Raw genomic sequence first — 22768 nt, forward strand, 5'->3', positions numbered from 1 at the left:
CTGGGAAAAAAAAAACTAGTGGGTAAATTTTTAATAGGATATTTAAATTATTGAGCAAAGAAACCTTTGTATCTAGTAGATCAGTACTTATCTCAGGCTCGAGAGAAAAGTAATAAAGAAAAAAGGAGGGTCCCACAAATTATCTTTCGTTAAGTAAGATCACATTAAATATTATTTTTATTGATACATTTCTACATTAAGTTCACCGTATTCCATGCAATTATTTACAGTTTTCAGTCAATAATCAATATATGCAAAAAAAAAGCTTCAAATTCCACGTAACCCTACAAGACTATTAAATAATTAACAATTTTCCTGTTACAAGGAACACCTGACTCCATTAACTAATTATTTTCACCGCGAACCTCCCAGTGTTGCTAGCACGAATAAAAGGAAATACACTTAGTTTGCTGCGAGTACTTCGAGAAGCGGAATTAATACGTCGAATACTATAAGGCTTTAGTATGTGGTTTCAAAACAGTTTGTTTATTGGAAATAGGATTTTGACTTTAAGTGATAAACTGAATGAGTCGGTTATGTAGCTGCGACGCAGGGTCAGTTCATAATAAAGGAGTGCGGTTGGGAACAAAACTAGTCGGGCTATCCCTATAAATACATGTGAGTGAAACATCGCATAATTTTACTAACAAGAGCCATTGTTAAATAGATTAAAACTAAAAGCATGTCTAAGCTTTGATAGCTTAGTCATGGGTCAAAGCAAATAATTGCCTCATCGACATACTCATCAACTAGCATACACCTTAATTTCTTGAATAATAAAATATGATCCCTTTTAAGCTCTCTTTTTAATCTTTTAATGGTCTAAAATTATAATGGATATAACAACGTCTTTCTCAGCTGATCTGCAAAAGAAAATTTTGCCTCTATAAAATGCAACTGTTGGAGTAACAGGGAAAAGTGCAAAAGAATAAGTAAGAAAAACTCGTTATAATGGAACTCGACATAAAATAAAACTGTTGAAGTAACTTAGAGAGCAAAAAAACCATCGTCCTTTATAAAGGCCTATGTGGACACACCTTATTAAAACTTTGTATGGAACTGCCGGCAAAGAAACAGCCGACGGCGCTTCATTATGCACGCTCACGAAGTTCACAAACTATTGACACGTTATTGTTTGTAAACAAATATGATACTTGATGGGGGCGCTACCTGACACCCAACGGTTACGTAACAGAAATCTTTGGAAAAGTTTTTGGAATATTTTGACTTAATTTCTATCAATTTAAAAACTAACCGATGCTTATGTTATGTTAAGGTTTGTCTCTATAACATCGCTTGATATTTAAAGAGTGTAAAAGACTATTAAGCTGCAAGATAAATGAACCATTTTCCAATATTCAAGAGGAGTTTCTTCATTTTAATATCCAAAAAATGTATTATAGTGTTAATGATCATATAAGGTAACAGTAAAAGTCGTATTAAAAAGAAAATGGATTTGTTAAATCACTGATAGAGACTAGTAGAACTAAATCGATCACAAATGCCAGGTGATCTGTGCGGTGCTACGAGATCGTAACCGACGTAGAGTCTACGGTGACTACGCCGAAGTAATTCTATTCAATTGAATAATATCAATCAATTTAATTCAATTTTTAGTAAGTTTGTAGTTATTCTAATATGGTTATTGACCAATATTAGAGAGTACATCAAAATAATTTAATCCTTTTTAACTCTTCTAAACTACTAAAATTCACGTAGATTCCTCAAAACTGTATAGTATTATGCGTTTCACTTAATCATTGCTGTAACTAGTGACAGACATCTTGATCCCCCTTTATTTATTACCCACAATACCACACAATTAAATAGCGATATAGTTACAAACTTGGATCGTTTCGCCGTTTTTAATGTGATTTTTATTCGGATAACGGAGAATGTCGCCTTTTTATCCCGAAGCCGAAGTGCGGCGGAGTTTTAATATATGTGAGTGTTACTGTTATCTCTCGATTTATTTAAATGGACGGAAAATCGATTGTTTTGTGATTATGGCTGAAAAAACTTTGTGCGGGGAAAAACGTAAACAAGCTGACTTTATCTGTGCAAAAATATAAGTTTTTTCCATTATAAGTATATAAGTGTTACTTGAGTTGACGTTGCTTCTTTTATATATTTTAATGTAGAAAGTAGCCCAATCTTTTATCTGTTTTCCATGGTATACGTTAATGTTGTGTGTACTCAATTACACCAGCTTAAGGACTTCGGAGGGCGAAACGGAATGTTTTTAAATTTCTGGTATTTGACTGTAGAACCTGTAAAAGTAGTACGTAAGAGAGGAGAAAACTCAAAATCTAGAACTAACCAAACACGGTTGAACTTCGCCTGCAGTTCAGTGCTCTGTGAGTTCACCTACCTGTCATGCCAGCCAAAACCATGTTATAAAAACAAGAGAACGTATTTTCATTTCCACCTAGCCGTAAAAATATTTCTAAAATGTTGGCGAATACAAAAAATAATGTTACACCTCTTCCCTGTGAGCGGAATCTTTTTACGCGAATATTACGCTCGTCTGTACCACAAGCATCGTTTTATTCCTATATTTATGCGCACAAGTGTGAAAAAATGGCGCTCATTATTCGTAGTTACGCGCACAGTTTTGGTGATGTGGTCTAAATTATGACCTCACAGCGGGGTGTATGTTCATTCGTGGATTAGTTTTATGGAGGCTCAAGAACCTAGAAGGGTTCCTAGATTGGTTAGTCTAGGAAGGCCTACTAAGTTCCTCTCGGTTTAACTTGGGCTCTTGTCTGGCTCTATTATCCAAAGTCTATCCACCAGAGACTAAATTTACTTTTATCAAATAAGAGAGTTTCTCTCTCTAAAACCCTTATGAATAAAATCTAATATAAATTCTCGGATCACGATGTACGATGTAATTGAAGTCCTCCGAAACGGCTCCACCGATTCGCGTGAAATTTTGTGTGCATATTAGGTAGGTCTGAGAATCGGACGACAACTATTTTTCATAGCCCACTTTTTTGTATACTCGAAAATATCATAGAAATCAGTAAAAATAGTTTACTGATTCGTATATTTAGCTCTTGAATATTCTTGCTGCATGGGATTACCTCATCCTGAACTTGAAATGAGACAGCTATCTCTTTCGCTTGCGCCTTATACCACGGCATCTTACGACGTGACAAGAGAGAGGGAAAGCCATCGTTTACGGGATCATGGACCGGATTGATGATGGACCATGATTTTGTCACGCTACGGTTGTGATAGGTGCGACAAATTCCCGCTGATTAAACTATGACGAATCGTCGTAGAGGTTATGGCAACTGTGAACTCTGATAACATGTGTTATAAATAACGTTGTTTTAGTAGATTTATATTACATTCTGTTTTTGTTTCACGAAATTGCCTGGCATTTTTGCTGTTACCTACTACTAACTAAACTATATTTATCAAGCAGGTATTCTGGTTTGTGTTATTCTTTTAAGTGTTTTCGTAGCGTCTTATCATTTTCATACTGAAATGATATAAATTTATATTTTTCATAGTAGAGACATTTATCTCTATTTTTGACAACACGCGACCAAGTCAGACGTTGAAATAAACTAAAAGTGAGCGTGAACTTCATAACACAAGACACCCGATACAGTGCAGTGTTGTTATTCCACACTGCATCTAAGTTCATCCCGGCATTTATCATACACCTGCGTTATATTTCAGACAGCTTACAGCACACGTGCTCCGGGTTTATATGAGCACTGGTTACTATGTTACCTCGTGTTAAGGGTTACCGCTACTTACTATACACTTTCCTTATTTACTTGAGGATAAGCAGGTGGATGTTGTGTACTTACAGGCAAGGTGGTGTGATTTCGAGAACAATTTTGGTTGTGCTTCTTTTGACGTCACGCTCGCTAGATTATATGTGTATTTCGTTACTGTTTCTTTCTTTATTATATATCAGATATTCATGTTGTAAAAGTACTGAAATCACATTCATTAATAGAGGAGTAGATGTCTCAAACGAAAATTAGATTGAAAAGATGAAACACAATACAAAAGAGGGCGCATTTTAATGCAACGTTATACTAGTCATCAGTGTCAGAGTCATTAATTCAACGTTTTTAAACTGCCTGAAAAATAGGCAACTCATTTTTTTTATTTAGTCATGTATTTGACAAGTTAAGAAATTTTGACGCTCTTTTGATTTTCATGTCAAGTTTCTCTGCACATTATTTCATGGAAACTTAACGAGAGAAGCTCATACCTTCTCCAGTATTTATTTAATTTTCATTAAAATTCAATTTGAACAACCTACAAGCCTAAGCCTAACTTACATACGGCAATTGCATTTACATTCACATAATATAAAGGTAAGCTTACACAACGCAGTAAACCTGAATCCACTTAAGCATGATGAAGTGGAAAATTAAAATGGTGTTATTATTTCGTAGGTTGTGCCATAATGCCTAGTAAGCAGGTTTTAAATAAATGAGAGCCGTTGGATAAACTGCAGGGAACAGTTTGTAGGTCACAAAATAATAAATATTTGAACATTCTGTAATACTAGTTTGAAAAATTATCTGGCTTATACTGGTTGAGATATCCCAGAGGATTTTAAAGTTGGAGGTTCACAGTCATTATAATTGTAGATTCTCAAAAAGTCTAAATTCAGAAAGAGCGGATTTAATTATTTAAAGTTGTTTGTAGGTGTGACATCTATAATTTCTTTTTTGGGATATTTTATATTATATAAAAGCATTATACAAAGAAATAAATAATATTAACTTAACCAAGCATTAGTAACACATAGTCACATCCACGACAGTACGAACAAACACAAAAATATCTTTAAAACGAACTTCCATTTATAAATGAGTAATGTTATTCTAGACAGCGACGCGGCTTACAGACGTGGTGCTATATAGTTTGCTTCTCAAAGATCTCGCTGATATAAAATTAAGGCCAACAAGTCACTGGGCGCTAGTCCACCTGGCGGTGTACGTGGCCTTACGCCTGCTTTCTGTTGCATTCCACTCTGCAAGTTTAAACGCGTGACTAGACATGCATAAACAAAATCTTGGTCTCGCACCGGCCGCGCTCGGAGACATACATATTTATGCACGAAATTTTCGTACTGGCTTAGTGTTTGGGTTGATAGAGTTAAATGTAGGGAAGTAGATTCAATTCTAGTTAGAAATGGTACTGTAGCTATTGATGTTGTGATGCTAGTTCTTTGGCTATTTCAATAATTAGCTAAGTAAGGTAAACGCTCCTAATACGGCGGTAGTCAAAATCGCTTCCTATTACGGTGGTATTTATATTTTCGCGTTTTATTCCCGTTTTATTCAGTGTAGGTAGACCAAAACCGAAACTATTTATTCTAAATCTTTTACTTTATGACTTAACTGACATTTGCAATTATAGCACATAGACAACACAACAAAATCAATCAGTCTCTGTAACGTAATCGACGTGAGAGGTGTTTCCATACAAACACGGAACAACAAAAGTAAGTACACAAATATTTAGAAACTAAGTTTTTCGTATTAAGATGCCGCTCGAGTTTGTTCTTTTATTATTTATAGCATTTTCTTATTATTACACTCAATATTTAAATAGCTTATTTTATATTTGTAAGTCATTTTTTACCAAAAAATGTAAAAATAAAATACCGCCGTAATACGGTACATGTTTTGAAAATTAATCCTAATACGGTGGTATGACTCCGAAATAGGAAAAGTACTGGTCATGTTTAATTGTTTATAACTTCCAATTGATTAGCTTATTCAATTAGTTTCAAGTTTAGTTGAAATAATTATTAATCACATAACTTAGAAACCATATTCTGTGGTATGTGTTCTTAATTGGAAATCTAGTTAAATATGAAAACTGTCGAGCAAAAAATGTTAGTTTCTTAGAAGAGGCAAAAATGGGAAGGTGTATTTTGATTTATCACAAAACATTTATTTTGTTTAAATTTTGACTTGAGTTTTACAAATCTGAGCCAAAAAACTGTTAATGTTTGATTAGGCATTTTTACTCTTTTGTTTATCGATATATTTATGGGTCAGAATTAGGATTATCGAAAACATGAGTAGTTTTCCTATTACGGCGGTAATTATTTCCAGGTAACTCCGTGTAGGGTTCTAAGATCTCCTATTACGGTTCTATTCATTTATCTATAAATTTAATAAATCTGTAGAAGGGTCAATTCTGTACACTGAAAATATTGAAAAAATAATCAGCAGCGAGTGACCAAACCCAAATATGTGATTAAAATTTATTTTGTCTGTCTGTATGTTCAGGCATCACGAGAAAAATAACTGTTCGATTTCGATGAAACTTGGTATAATTATACCTTATTTTTCAGTTTTATCCATAGACGTTGTTCTGCAGAACTGCGGGTGCCGGGGAAAGTGATTTAATCCCTCGAATACTATTGATTCTCAACAATTTTCCATTTGAATTTAAGGGAATACAGTTTCCTGTAGCTTTATGTTACGCCATGACAATAAGCCGTTAGGCCTAACCGTATTTGGGTCCCATACATATTAGATGTCATTGTCAGAGTTACTCATAATGGAAAAAAATCATTCACCATTAATTTGATTACGCTATTTAATAAAATCAATTTTCAATAAAGGAAAAACTTTTACTAACACATTAATATTATTAAATAAATATTATTTGTACGGAACTTTAATGAATATAAGTTCTGACCCTCCGTATTAGGAGCCGTCTACCGCAGTAATAGGATCAGAGCAAAATTTTACCTCCGTATTAGGGAAAATCGACCACACTATTAAAATATTTTTTTTAAATAAGAAATATCATCAACAGAATCATAGTCTCAACCGCAATACAAAATATGAATTCCACTTTTAACGATATAATTTTTTTCCACCTTTAGAAATGCCTACAAATGCTTATTTTTGTTTCTTATTTTCAAATGTTGCGAAATACCTCCGTAATAGGTGCTTTTACCTTAACAGTTGGTTTGGGTGCAATACTACTTTCATATTATATTCTTGTTGCCAAACGCACTGCAGTTATAATTATAAAAGCAAAATAGCACTATACATTGCACGAAGCGGCGTCTCACAACGGTAACACTACAACGTTTAAGTTTACAATACTGATATATTTAACCTATTTTCTAAAGCAAAAACAGTTATTATTGTAACCTTATATAATTACTTAATGTAATTAGCTAGCAATAACAAGCCGTGTTGATGATGATACGGCGTGAACAGGGTCCCCACTTATCTGAGAGTTCCAAGAATTCTTCAAGTTTACTTCGCTTCGCTTTTAATTATGTGAAAAGTGGTCATAATTAAATTGTAATCTCATAACAGGTTTCATTATACTCTGACCAGCATGTTAAACAATTTTAAATGTGTATTTCCTTTGTTTTGTGGGTAATTGTTTTACTTATGGCGGAAACGGAGCGTGTGCATTTAGGGTAAAATGTTGTTATATTGTTTATTTTAGAATAATGCAATTAAAGCAGCAAATGTCTTATAGCGGCTCTGCTGCAAGTCCATCTTTTTGTCTGTCAATCACCAGACTGTATCTCGTTAACTGAGATAGATAGTCATTTAACATTTTGACAGAAAATGTATTTTTGCTGCCGTTATAAAAATAAGTACTAAAAATACTAACTATTACTACTAAATATAGAGGCTAAGCGACGATTGTTGTCATACATTTGTTGGTAATAAATTTGAGAGCTGGCACCTACAATTTTCTTTGTCTCAAAAATGATATTTAGCCTTTTCGCATAGAATCCTTAAGAGTCGTAACTTCGCAAGACGGGCAACGTGACCGGTTTTAATACCACAAAGCATAAATAACCTTCTCGATAATCACTTGACGATACTTCCAGAACTTCATCACAACCTAACCTAACATAATTTCAAGAAAACAAAGAGAACAAACATTTTCTCTACACATAGTTCTGTAATTTTAGGTGTCCCTATTTCACGAGTAATCTGCAGCGCGATGTATGGGTAACGGATGGGATCTAATCATACACGCCATTTGGCACACCCAATCAGATTCAGAGTGCTAATTGAATGTAAGCAATTGTCAACACGATTGGTATAGTGGCTGAGTTATTGCCTTGTGGGTTATCAAGAAGAACTTTGGGAGAGTCCTATAAGGATCGTGTTTCCTTCTTTTGTTTAAAGAGCTGATGTACAACCTGTCGTCAGATCTAGTTTTAAAATTTAAAAAGAAAAATATCAGGCTTGCTGGCTTTTCCTTATGTTTAACTTCACTGTTTATAAAAAGATGTAAGTGCAGGTTTTGAAACTTACTATCTTTGACTTGGCAGTCCAACGATCGTTTTGGCTGTGAGTATATATAGAACTTTTTGTTTGAAGCTTAATACATAAGGGTAAATTAGTTTCAATAGGTACATAATTAGACCTTAATTTAAAACGTTTCGGATACTGTTTTAAAAATCTTAGCTGAAAGTGAAAAATAATTAAGTACGATTGCTGATCTCTATAATTAATATAGAATGAGACATTTGCCCGGAGGCAGTGAGATTTCCCGAGATTGGTGTTATGAGGTCTACAATCTATTCTATTGACTATTTCTAGGGTTGAGTATTTAAATGGTAAAACGACAATCTGTTACTGAATCCGCGCTACATGTACGAGTACATACGTCTATAGGTCTCTCCGTCTAGACTGTATCTCATTATATTGACAGTCAAAATTTACATAGTAAGTATTTTTCTTAAGCAATAGTTGCTACGGTCACAAATGATACTAGTTTTTTTCCGACATTTTTCTTCCTTAGGATGTTGTTTGCATGGCCCCTACGGTAACGACTGCGACTAACACTTGACCGGTTCTTTTTAACCGACTTCAAAAAAAGGAGGAGGTTCTCAATTCGACTGTATTTTTTTTTTTTTTTATGTTTGTTACCTCGTAACTTGCGATTGGGTGAACCGATTTTCATGATTCTTTTTTTATTTGAAAGCTTGTGCTTCCCGTGTGGTCCCATTGTCACCATTTCAATATCTGATGATGGGATCTTGTAGAAATCGGGGGAACTCTTCAATAAATAACAGCAGATTAACCGCAATTGTTGCTATAGCATATCTAAGCATTGTTTACGCCATCACACAACATATTATCACGCCTGTACTCACTACAAAGGTTATAAAAACTATTTCGAAAAAAAATAATGTTCAAGGTCACTTACAAAGTTTTACAAAAAACGCAATACTGAAACTAAAATAAACATAATTAGATGTTTGTTGTGATGAGACATTCGGTTATTCAAAATGGCCTTCATAATTAACAACACTCTCAAATGGTAACAGACTGGGTGGAGGCTTTCGAACAAATATTACTGGGAATTCTGGGCAGTTTCACGGGGGCAAAGAACTCATTTGGGCAGCGCGTTTAGTAGGCCTACCCATACTAAAAATCACTAACTTTCCACTAAAAAGTGAAAAATAAAATTAATTTTGGAAAAAAATAAAAACCGACTTCAAGACTACACTAACAATATATACAATTGAACTAAAAAGTATAAAATAATATTTTAATTACAAGCCAAAGAACACTAAAGGAAAATCAACGAAATTATTGATACTTATGCATACTATTTACATTTTAAAATCAGTTATTTTTGGAGTCGGTGCCAGCCAAAACAAAAACAATATATTAATGACACAAAAAGAAATTACATAAATAATTGAAAAACCAACGATAATTGAAAAGAAGACAATAAAATAATTTATCTATTAATAACACAAAAAAGAAACAAACTAATACATACAAACTATTACAAACATAAAACACAACCATCAGCGTCTTCTGCCCTCACGCGTCTGCCCGCATTTGGCACCGACCTCAAAAATAACTGATTTTAAAATGTAAATAGTATGCATAAGTATCAATAATTTCGTTGATTTTCCTTTAGTGTTCTTTGGCTTGTAATTAAAATATTATTTTATACTTTTTAGTTCAATTGTATATATTGTTAGTGTAGTCTTGAAGTCGGTTTTTATTTTTTTCCAAAATTAATTTTATGTACAAATGTTATCTATAATATATATAAAAAAATATAAAAGAAATCCCGCAATTCAATTATCTAATTGCGCTAGACTTTTCCAGGTTAGCAATAGAAGAAAACAATTTTATATTCCGTTCTGTTTCCTTCGTTAGCTATTTAAATGATGCAAAAGAGATATTAATTTATTTTAATGTAAATAGTTAAATAGTTATTACGAAATGAATTTCTATAAATGTTTTTACCTGTTCTTTGATATAAATAAACAAGCATTGAATATTAATTACACTGCGTGAAGGGTTTGGAAGAAAATAGGGTGATGTTCTCCCATAGATGTTAAAAATGTTTACAGTCTGATGGTGAAGTCTTATACTATCCTACTAATATTTTAAACGCGAAAGTTTGTATGTTCGGATGTATGGATGTTTTTGATCTCTCACGCAAAAACCACTAAACGGATCTAGACGACACTTGGTACTTACACAGATACTTTGTTACCAGGATTAACATAGGATAGTTTTTTATCCCGATTTTATGTTCAATTTGTAGATAGCGGGACCGGGAGCTACAGTTATTGTTGAATAAAACTGATGAATTTTAATCGGATTAGCGACACTGAGAGCTCCTCAACAGATACAGACGGATAGACAGACAGCGGTCCCTCAGCAATAGGTTTCTACTCTAATTTTACTCTTTGGGTATCAATTCTAAATGTTCTTGGTAGCAGTTATCCCGCTTCCACTTAGATTTTTACAAGTAGAACCGAAATAGATTTAAAAACTCTTATATCCAAACTCTAAGCAATACTACTATTCTTTCTTCTTCTAATAAAGGTAGAATACAATGAAATATTTCAAGGCTTAAACAATTTCCAGTTCCAAGCGTTTGTTGGCTTTCCGTTCATTAGTCAAGTCTGAGTGTAAGTCATGAGTAATAAGCACAAAAACGGCGAGACAAGAGCGACACAGCGGCCCTGCGAATGACGTCACAGATTAATTAAGCTTTAGAAGACGGTTCATTCTGTTTTCTTTCTTAAATCCGAGGACGGCGGCTAAACTGTGTTAATTTGAGAGTGTTTCTTGTTTGTAAGTTTTCTTTGCTGGTATGATTTAGGTACATTTTAATTAACGTTATCTAAATCAATGATAAAATCATCAATTAAAGGAGTGATGTTGTGATCGAAGTACAAAATTGGTTTTACTAATAAGAGTAAATACTGGTTTTACAAATTCAAACATAATCGTAGTTTACCTTGGAAAATCTTTAATTGTTTATTTTTTGTTACAAGTGGGCTATATTTACTGGTAGGTAGGTACTCCTATATTTTTTTAAACTTATATTTTATCATAAGTTTTATCATTAAATGATGTAACGGTTTACTCACGCGTATTTATCGGGGTAGCCCGACTAGTTTCGGACCCAACCGGAGTCCTTAATCATGAGCAGACGCGGCGGGATCCCGAGTCGAACTGCCCCGTCAGTAGTCGTCGCCCGTAGTCAAACTAGTTGGGCTACCCCGATAAATACGCGTGAGTAAACCGTTACATCATTTAATAATGAATCAGTCTCGCGATAGTTATTATAAAAATAAGTTTTATCATTTTATGTTACATAAATGCATAGCTATTTAAACAATTTTTGATTAAACAAATGAATTGCGGGAGCTGTCTGCAAATACCAACAAATCTTTCTGTTTGTTTTATAGAAGAACGAGTAACAATCTGTTTTGAAACATCGCAAATTACCGAGGAAGAGTCGTCTGAACACTTTAACTACAACTGCAGGTCCCGTTTGTAACGAGAAGACTAATGGCAACCATTTGTTACAATTATCTTGCATACTGCACACCTTCGGAGTTCCACAGTACCATGGGACCGGCTTTATCTAATTTTATGCTAAACTAAGTTCAGTTACAAATCTTGGTACAACCCTTGAAATAATACGATAATACTCGAACAAATGATGTATAAATGTTTCACTTTGTAAAGCTTGCTTTGAAGATCTAAAGAATATGAAAATTAGACAGAGATTACTAGGCTAGTGTGTTTTCGTAATTATAACGAGTAATTAAACTCATACGTGTATATAAGTGTACTTAAAAGTCTTTCGTATACTAAAAACGAGATTTTAGTAAAACAATATAAAAAGCTGGTATTATTGTAGGTTTATTCAAGTTATATGTATGAAACCTGGTCCTGGTTACTTTCTAAATATTCTGACAAAATCGTTTTATCAAATTTGTAAAAATTCTTAGTTTGTACAAATTCTTTTTTACTCTACACTACGTTTCAATTACGAAATACCTTTAAAATAATTTCTCGTGTTCTAATTTTGGTCTATAGACTGGAGCGGTCTTTGTCCTACAGTAAGTCGTAACCAGCTTGACAAAACTGCTCCTATGGTCCATACTCCCATGTGCCCAAGTCCTTACATGACAGATGCAGCGCGTGCCGGCTCGACTGTTCCACGGCCGCGCGCCGCCGCCGCCGCGCCGCGCCGCCGCGCCCGGTAAGCCGGTGAGAAATGACGCTTATTCTTCGTGGTTAAGTGTTACGAATGCTATTTTAAACCCAGCACCTAACTTAAAATATCATGAATATTACGTGCGTGAAAGACAGAGGCTTTAAAAGTCGTTTGTAAACGCTAAACGTTTTGTATGTCGCGATGTTTGCCAATTTTGTTTGGTTTATGAATGATATTAAAGGTGGGGTGTATCGTAACATAATGGAGTCTGGATTGATATTAATTTATACAAAAAAATGTACAAATAGAGTTTTTTACAATAAGCAGACGAAAAGGAATGTTTAATAAGTATGTACCAACGTTTGCTAGTGTATCCAGCGATTTAGCCATGCAAGTTAGCACGAGTCCTATTAGCTTGAATGGCTAATAAATTCCTACAATGATTTTGATGAGGCTAGGTATGGTGGAATAGATTACTACCTAAGAAATATATTGCTTGTCTCGGGCAAAACTTAAGCTTTCGTTGATAATTATAAATGTTTCGTAAAGTAGTTCAAATGTTGATTTATTATAATCGTTTTTAAGCACAAAACGTTCCAAGTTTAAAAGCCTAAATATTATTGTATTCATAAATTCTAACGAAGTTTATAACGATTATAAGGCTTGGTCATAACCGAGCAAAATATTAAAAGTTATGGGCAATCCTAAACAGCAATACTCATGATAATAAGAGCTAAGTGGGTGATTCCGTTAAAGCGGTGCCTTAGACGCGATGGAGTGCGCCGACGCCAATGAAACCGGGAACTATGCGGCGATCGCATTTTGTTTTCCTGTTTCGTCTCAAGCCTTGGGAATTGGTTCCTCAACAATGATGTGAGAATAAAGATTTATTTATTTAATGTTACATACATTGCGGTATATGGGTAGACATAATGCCACAAGGATGTACCTGTCTACCTTAGGGTTAAGAATAAGTAAGTTTTTAAGGTTGCTTTTTGCGTGTGTCAAAGCAATCAGTTTTCAAAATAAATGCATTTATGAAGCTACGGTTGAAAATATCGTGCTTAAGGCGTGGCATGTAAAATAAATGTTAATAAGAAGGTATTTAAATGTAGTCCGATCCCTCAGGGCAGAGACAGAGCCATTAGGAAATAAGAAATATACTGAAGAAACATTTAGAATACGAAAACGAAATAACGCTAAAAATACAAAGCTAATAAAAAGAAAAAAAAAACTTATTAATACATATTTATAATATATACTCTTAATTATTTGAACTCCTAATTAATTAAGTAATTTTAATATCCATTCGTTTACACCACATAATTGGAGATTTTTCCGTGAATGGTCCCCAATTCTTTTATTACAAAGATAAAAATGGTTCCAGTTTTTAATTTGATGCCTGTGGAGGCCAAACTTTATTCAATTAGCCAACGAAATTAATCTTCAAGTTTGAGAAGGCTTTTTTAAGGTAGGATGGGGACACATTCTTCAGGAGTTTGTACTCATTCGGACTGTAGAAGCATCGCTTTAATGTTCTATAATAGATTTTCTGACGCCTATTCTTGGTACAAAGTGGAAAACTGTTTGATGTAGAGAAGTAAATTGTGTTTTGAAATATAATTCAAAGGTCAAATATTTATTTTTGTTTTAGTGTCGAAATATATATACTATCGCACCATGGATCAAGTGTGTAGATTAGCTTTATTTTATAAAATGCTGGATTGTTTTTTATTGTAAGTTATGATTATGATTGTAAAGTTCAATTGTTAGTCTGAGAGAGTCTCCTCCCACACAGAGATGAGTTGACCATCAGTTGATTACTTGTTTGAATTATCTCACAGGAATATAAATTAATTAATGGGCACGGTTTTCCCAGCCTACCAAAGCTAATATCGATATATTATATTAAAAATTCTGCGCTTTGAAAATTACTTAAAACTAATTTATTTACACTTTGACAGCTCTCCCGATAATAGTTAGATATTCAAAGTATCAAAGGCAGCTAAAAACCTTTGAATTACATTAAAACGGTTTCAAACACGACACGTGCAGTTTCTAATTTGAATTTGAAATTCAGAACTAATAATTTATAGTTTCGGAACAATAACCGTTTGGATTATTTCACCTTGAAGGGCAAGGGTTCACTGAAGGTCACGCGCAACAATAAAATAAAAATAAAGTGTTGGTAAGTGTGAAAATAAAATGCTTCGCTCTTCGAAGGGCACCGCTAAAAGCATCGTTTGCCGCGTGGAGAGAATTCTATATAATGAACTTATCGACTTTCTAGTTGTACGAAAATAGAGAGTTTTTGGCGACCCAGTTAGAGCCTTTGTTTGACGTCCGCCGCTAATGGTACTGCATGTAATGCTGTCATATATTTAATTAAATTGGAAGCACGTTATGTGACGTAACCATGAAAAGAGCATAATTAAATGGTCGTTTAAATTAGTCTAATTAATGTGAATATTTTGGTTTCGTTGGATTTGTGCACATGGCATCCTTTGACTTGGCAGTCTAATGGTCATACCACTAGACTGTCACTACTATGTGGAAATCAAATTTTCAGAACGTCGTAACGTGACTACTTTAATGAGAAGATAATTAACATACTTTTGATATCAAACATCATATTTATCTCGTATTCAACGTCAATGTGACTAAGACATGCATTACCTATTCTACAAGAAGAGGCAGTTACATCACAAAACTACAAAGATATCTAATATTATCCAACATGTATTTCCTGTACGGACTTCTTATTAAACATTGCTTCAAGCTCAATATCTTATTACGTTTATATACTGTAACAGAATACTAAGTGGTGTCCGCAAAATAAATCACAACAGGTAACTAAGGGATTATGAATCAAAGTTTATTACCTTCTCTCTAGGATACGGTTTTTATTTTGTTGCTACTTGAACTTAAGTTATAGCTTAGCCGTGCTCAGGAGTTATTGATCGGATTTCTAGAATACCAATGGGCGTTAAAACGTAAATATTCATTAAAATTGTTAATTAAAGAAAGTTAATTTTAACAAGATTTGTAGGTACCTCATGTTTCTTGAGTCAAAAGTAATGTTGGGTTTATCATTGATTTCAGTTTCTTTTATAATCTCATAGAATTCGTCAATGACCGTATATTTTATTAGAGACTAAAATTGTTCTATGTAAGGAACTTCTGTAGCTTCCCCTGTAGCATGGGGTATGTATAAGTTTGTCATGTTTTTCTGTCTGAGTGTGTGTTCTAAGAATGATATGTTTGATAAAAATAGGTCAAGAAATTTAAAAGTTGCTTGGTATGAAATTATTACTGTCGGGGCATTCATTCAATCAAAAGCGACAACAAATTTACTATAGGGACTTCCTAAAGTCAAATAAATAAAAATTGAATTGATATGAAAAAAGGCCTTCATCAAATAGTTGTTAAAAATTAAACCCTTTTGTTTGTGGCGTTATGAATATTTGGCTAATCTGATGGTAACCATAAAACCTCATTACATGAATGCATTAATCCGTTATTTAACTAAATCCCTTTTGTTACTGATGCGGTTGTTGTGGTCACTCATGCACTATGATCCATGAATAATAAATGTATTCATTTATTGTATTTAAGTACCAATAGACCATGCATGTTTATTTACTTTGACAGTATGTTTTAATAAAATATATGAATAGGAGAATCGAATTAAACCATAATTTTATAAGTACATGCTGCATGGTTAAGACCGCCATTTCATGACGCTTTTTTCCCAAATATACAAATTATTGTCTTTAATGGAGAAATTCCACGCCTTATTTTCACAACGCTAGAGGGTTCAAACTAACCACAGCTCGTCTTATGAGTAGATAACTAACCTATAACTATAAATAGATATAAATTACACCAAGGCCCGAAACAAATTATCGCGCTCATCACACATACCTACATTTGTCCTGGGTAGGAATCCAACCAAAACAGCAGCATACCAATCATTTTCATCACGTGCCATTAAAAGTATAGTGAATGACAAAAGAGTAAAGTAAGAGGATAATACTACATGAATTTTGCACGAATTATTGAAATATTTAAATCATAGGTAGCGATGGCTGCATTCTCTCGGTCGGATTGGCGTCAATACGAATTGGTTGCGGTTTGTCGCATACTCGTGACGTGTTGACGTTGGCATAGAGGTGCCTCTGTTTATGAAGCGGTTGATATCAGCCGCCCGTGTAATGTGGACTACTCGTATTGTACATTTTCAACCTATTTCAGGGATAGAATGGTACGAAATTTTGGTCAGACTAAATTTGTTCTGTGAATCTAAGCGTGTTACTTGTCAGTTGACTAACAAACATAAGATAGCGTGGAACAACCTATATAGTACCTCATTACCGAACAGGTACTTAGATGGTAGAAGTTGGACGTTTTAAAAATGGCTACTGTCATGGCGGCCGCTCTAAGGGCCCTACTCTGACACCCCATACCGCCTACTCGCTCTGGTCACTTAACTTGAGTAGGGTCAACCGCTAAACTTTCATCCTACACCGAGATGAATTGTATTCCCACCTATATTCCCATTTAATTAGATTTATATAATTTACTAGTTGTTGCTCGCGACTACGTCCGCGTGGTTAGAAAATATAAGAAGTTTTGATCGAAAGCCCTCGAAGATTAATATTTTTCCCCGTTTTTGCCACGTTTTACATTGTATCTTCACTCCTATTAGTTGTAGCGTGATCTTATATAGACTAAAACGTTCCTCGATTAATGGTCTATTGAACACAAAACGATTTTTTCAGTTTGAACCAGTAGTTTCTGAGATTAGCGCGTTCAAACAAACAAACAAACTCTTTAGTTTTATATATTAGTATAGATATAGCCTAAAATCTTCCTCGATTAATAGTCTATTGAACACAAAAATATTTTTTCAGTTTGAATCAAACAAACAAACAATCAAACAAACAAACTCTTTAGCTTTATATATTAGTATAGAGTATAGATAAGCTGTACAATCTGGTATGACTCATTAACCAGTGTTTTATTAAAATCGTGTTACTAACGGTGTAATAGGATTAACTGCTAATTGAGTGAAAGCCATTATTATAATTGCGTAGCGTTGTTTTGTTCAAAAAGCTTTGCTATGTATTTATGGCATGAACATCAGGTAAAACCTACATCCAGTTAAAACCACCTTTTCTATATCGTACTGAGGTGAATTTCTTTTTGACGGATGAATGGCTTAAACAAGGATCAGCAGTGATAGATATGAAAACGATAATGTTTCTGTATATTGGTACCACTGGCATTTTAAGTATTCAAGTTTACACTTGGATACATATTCAGGCTCCAACTTTAGGCTTACTACAAATATCGATATATATCGTAATATTTATTTGATAATACGTAAACTTCATTTGCGTGAAATAATTAGTCGTATTCAATTAAATAATCTGTCACCCTGTACTAGGAGTACAGTATGAAGTGGGTATGTTCCGTTCATATATTTTCCAATTAACCCCTCACATCTAACGCTTCCCTAGTAAAACTATATATTTTGTGTAAAATCGCTACAAAGGTAGACAGGCCAGTCTAAACGGTTCCCGACCACAAACGATTTAGTCTGACAGCGCCCGACTGCGTCTGACATCGGACACGGACGCGTTACGTGTGACGTTTGTAACTGTTCATTGTTTTATCTCGGCTTTTTCAATTTGTTACACTATCTACAACAACAAACGCAATGGTTTTTTTTTTAAGTGGGCGCTATAAACTAAATAAGTTTCATTTTTTATTTATACCACCGCTAGGTCTCGTTTGATTATTTTATCATTGAGCTATTTGACATTTTTCTCATGATAGTTTTCAGAATTTTGGAGCCAAGTTTTTCATCTTTGGTCTGTAAAATGGATATCAAAGGCACTCAGTGATTTACTGTTTCACGCGTAAGTCGTGTTTTCTCCAAGGTCTCCTAGCTCCCCTTTTTAAGGGGAAACCGTACCAAACATTACACATAAGAAGTATACGCCATGTCTCAAGTAAGGCTACCCAGCAGTTCGTGGTTACCTCTTGTGGCGTGTATCTGAAGATCTCGTGCATGTCGCGGTACCACTTGACGGAGTGCAGCGGCGGGTCGTGCTGCTGGCGGATGTAGAGACACCGCAGCTCGGCCTCGCGCCGCGGGTCCGCCCACAGCGGCACCTCGAGACTCGTGATCGTGTGCGATACACTGCGAGCTGCGGGCGAAAAGATTTATGAGTAAGAAGTATTAATGCCAAGAAGAAATCATTTTAAGTTTGGATTATTTCTTTACAATAGTATTTCGTTTGAAAAAAGTAATCGTTCCGAATAATTTAAAGTTGTTTTATATTTTATTGAAAAATACAAAAGTAGTAACTACATAATCTAGGTAATTTTGATTAAAATGTCCGAAAATCACAGATTCAGTAACTCTCTTACTTAAAATCCTTGAATTATGCTGCTATAGATTTTATACTGCTATTCGTTTTTATGTCTTTGCTTATTTTTAATATTATATGTTCAAATATTTTGAATGAATAAAAGACAAATAGTTTCCACTTATTTCGACTATAAATTAACCTACAAAGTCCACTAAGTTTTGAATCTTGAAAAGAAAAAAAAAACAAACACAAAAAGAGGATTTAATATAAACATACAAATGCGAAGACGCTGATAAGACGTTTATGTTATAAAATGTATGAAGAGGAACAAAACACAATAATCTTAGAACAACAAAGAGTATTTCGTAAATGCGATTCACGGAAAAGGGAAAACGACAAAGTGACTAGATAATGTATTTGAATACGATATTACATGTGGAATTCCCAGAAATACTGTGACGATATGAGGTGTTTCGGAAATGCGTGTTCTTGGGATAGTTCCTTCAATGCTAGAAGATTTTTTTTTGCCAATTCTGAAACTCTGGCGGCATATGACTGGTGATCAAAGTTAATGCAGAAACAAGAATTTTAATTTTAAAAATATGTAACTTTTCTAGGAGAACAGACAGTGTAACATAGCTTTTATTAGTCATGGATGGGGAAAAAATGAGTTTTTTAATAGCATTGACTATATAGGATTCAATTAAGAATAGCGCTCGGAGAAATATAGCTAGTTTACAGGCATAGTTTTTACGCAAAGAACCTGAGGAAATTACAGAGCTGGTTCGTCACCAGATTTCCTAGGACTAATAGTGGAAATATGATATTTCTAAATGTATTATTGTTAACCTAGTATCTATATTTAACTGGTTCCTGGTAAATCTTACCTTGGAAGCTAACGCTGCCTTCTACAGCTAATTAATGGAACTTCAGACTACGTATTTCGCAAAACGACGTAATCCTTAAATAGAACAAACAGTGCCATTTCATAATGACGGCATTGAGCTTGCAAATAACAATCAGTTTATTTCAAAAAGCCGCTCTTAAATTAGAAGTTCAGTTACAATTTATTATTATTATTTATTTAGAACAAAATCAGACAGTACCTTGGAATGTGTTTTTTAGAAATCAACGTTTTCATAGAAAAATAGAGGATAAAGATAAAGGTACAAAAAGATAAAAAATAACTGTAATGCTTCTAAAACAAGGACTACCTAGGCAAACTCAATGAAAATTTTACATGACCAAAAATCTAGTTCATAATTTCTAAATCTTTGAGAGATAGGTACTTAAAAAACCTCCTTCTAGTTGAAGTCGGTTTAAAACGACACATGGCCTACATAGGTATATTTTCTCAACCCCGTTTTTTATTATTCTCCATATTACGATTCTAGAAAGTATTCTCCAGATTTCAGTATCAATCAAACGTATTGGATTTCTATGTTTACTCAAAACTCTCTCGGTTTTATTCTTGCGTCGCTGGACGTTTCTCTCGTAATTCTTAAGGTCGTTGTTTTTATTGACACATCTGTGAGGGTCTTGCCCACCAGGCAATAATCGTGCCGAGATATTCATGGCATCCATACCAAACGTTTACGAGCGTGAGGTATTCCAAATAAAAAGGATCGCAGTCGAGACCTTCTCTGTTTATTTTATCTTTGAAATGTTGTTTATTTTCAGCCGTTGGCTTTGATTCTGCGTTATTAGTCGAATACCCACAGGCTAGCGATACGTTTGATGAGAAGTCTTGTTTGCTTGCTCTGGTTCTTAGATTTTTTTTTGCAAGTAATAACGACTGGATATTTATACCCTACCTGGTACAAGACATGCGAAAAATGTACGGCTTTTCAGTGGTAAATGCCACATTTTCAGAATTAACATATTCAAGATACTCATTTCAGAATTAAATTCAGGAGGAATAACTATTTTTTGTTGAGCATTAATTATTAAGTCCTTGCACAGCATAGCCAACTTTCTTTATCAGCAAAAGCAATTTACAAAGTGAAACCTAAAAAACGAACTCTTTAGCTAACCGTTCCTTAGAGTAATTATAAAACATTTGCAACTTTTCTCACTACAAAGGAGTTTCAACTCATTAACTCATAGTTCAAGAAACCTCCCTTTAATGTTTATTGCATCTGCTAATATAAACATATACCATGGCAGTATAAGAGCAGTTTGCTTCTAATTACGTCGTTTTGTATTACTCAATGGTATTTAGTAGTTTGTCATTGAGCAGTATAATACAATGTTGGAGAATCAAGTCTCAAGCGTTAGTGTAAGCCGCGACCGTCACTCCATTCACTCGCTCGCTCCGTATATTGTTTCCAAACCCAACCCTCACTGATTTAATAGTCATAAAACGCAAACAAGGCTGCGCATATAAAGTGGGGATTTGCAATTTACGTCAAAGGCGTCGTTGTGAGTAATTATTTTAGGATGATGCTAGGATTAACTAAAGGATCATTATCCATAACCTATGCGTTTCCAATAACTGCCTCCTACCCTCGTATTGATAGTTATTGCCTTTTGATGTGTGCTCCGTATTGTGATATAAAGTTGTCGTATAGTCAGTGATCGGGGTCCGTTGTGTACATTCTATAGGCGAAATTGCTGACAAATTGGAGTTATGTAGGAGTTCCGAACTATTGATAAACTGTTTGCTACTGATGTATATTTTGACGACGTTTCGGTTTGTTTGGGAGAAAATGTTTTGTCAATCGAGTTTGGGTGAGCCTACGACTTGTGTTGCTATTCGGTGAAGACGTAGTCGGCACAATTTTATTTATCTTTACCATTACTTAAATTTATTAAGCTTGGTCTTTGAAAAATGATTACTATTATATTATATGATTTACTGTCTTATGAGCTTTTATCACTCGTAGTACAAGTATACTCCTAAGTACAATACTTTCTCAAACCAAAACAAAAACCCATCCAAACCATTATCCATACTATATCACGATTAGTTTCAAAGTACACAGAGGCTCCTCATAATCTGCTTTCACCAACAGATTACTATTACTATTCAATGCGCTCTCGTTTTTCTTCGAAACTAACCGCTACACCCTCTTAATAAAACATTCAATTCAGGCGACCCTTATGTTCTCTATAAATTTTAATACGGGCCAGGTAGGAAAGATTAATACAAGTGTAGCGAAATGTGTCTTGGATTTGCATAAATACGACCGGTGTTAGTAGTAAAATATTTTGTTACGGACACTCGTTTTAAAGAGCTATGTCGGTCGAATGGATTTGCCACTCACCTTACCGTCAACCTTTGTGGTAGATAAGCTTAGGTACCCTTTCGTATTGGTTCATTTATTTTTTAATCGCTAGGATATAAAGAATAAAACAATTGAAATTAATTATTATTCGAGGTAAGGAATTTAATTTTGTCGTTGTTTAACGCAAGAACGTTTAGATATTTGTAATTTTAAACTTTCGATACCAATTTTTTTTTTTATAATTTTTATTAGACACAATTTTAGAACGCTAATTATGCACATAATTCTAAATAAAATGCGTACACAAAGTCCGCCTTATGTACCACAATTGTACATAAAAGTATAAATACATAAATACATGAAAGAGCAGGCATGCTTGTTGTTGTCACACGCAAAAAGAGTCTCCATTTCAATCCTGTTATTCAGTAATACAGTAACCAGATAAGCATCTAAGCTGTCTTGTTACCCTGTTATTCTGAAACCAAGAGATGACTTCTTGCAGCGGGAGTAGGTAGCAACCCGTAATACTGCCTTATTAAATTAACTAGTCCCCCTCTTAGCTCCAGGCAGATGCAATTTTTACGACAAGAACGTCTGTGGCCCAGTTTCGTGCCGTCTGTTTTGTGAGCTTCAGCATGAGACATATTTTTTGTTTTCTTTAGAGGAACTATGTAGGTTAGGATTTGTTAG

General features: G+C 34.2%; 1 protein-coding gene across 1 annotated transcript in view; it reads right to left on the reverse strand.

Moving 5' to 3' along the window:
• The window catches only part of LOC113494852, an 81059-nt gene that overhangs the window by 24091 nt on the left and 34200 nt on the right, over positions 1 to 22768 (reverse strand). The window contains exon 2 of the mRNA XM_026873353.1: positions 18517 to 18686. Coding sequence (XP_026729154.1) covers positions 18517 to 18686 — 170 coding nt within the window. The remainder of the gene's footprint in view (positions 1 to 18516; positions 18687 to 22768) is intronic.

Source organism: Trichoplusia ni, chromosome 6, assembly GCF_003590095.1.
Source record: "Trichoplusia ni isolate ovarian cell line Hi5 chromosome 6, tn1, whole genome shotgun sequence".
Classification (NCBI taxonomy): Eukaryota; Metazoa; Arthropoda; class Insecta; order Lepidoptera; family Noctuidae; genus Trichoplusia; species Trichoplusia ni.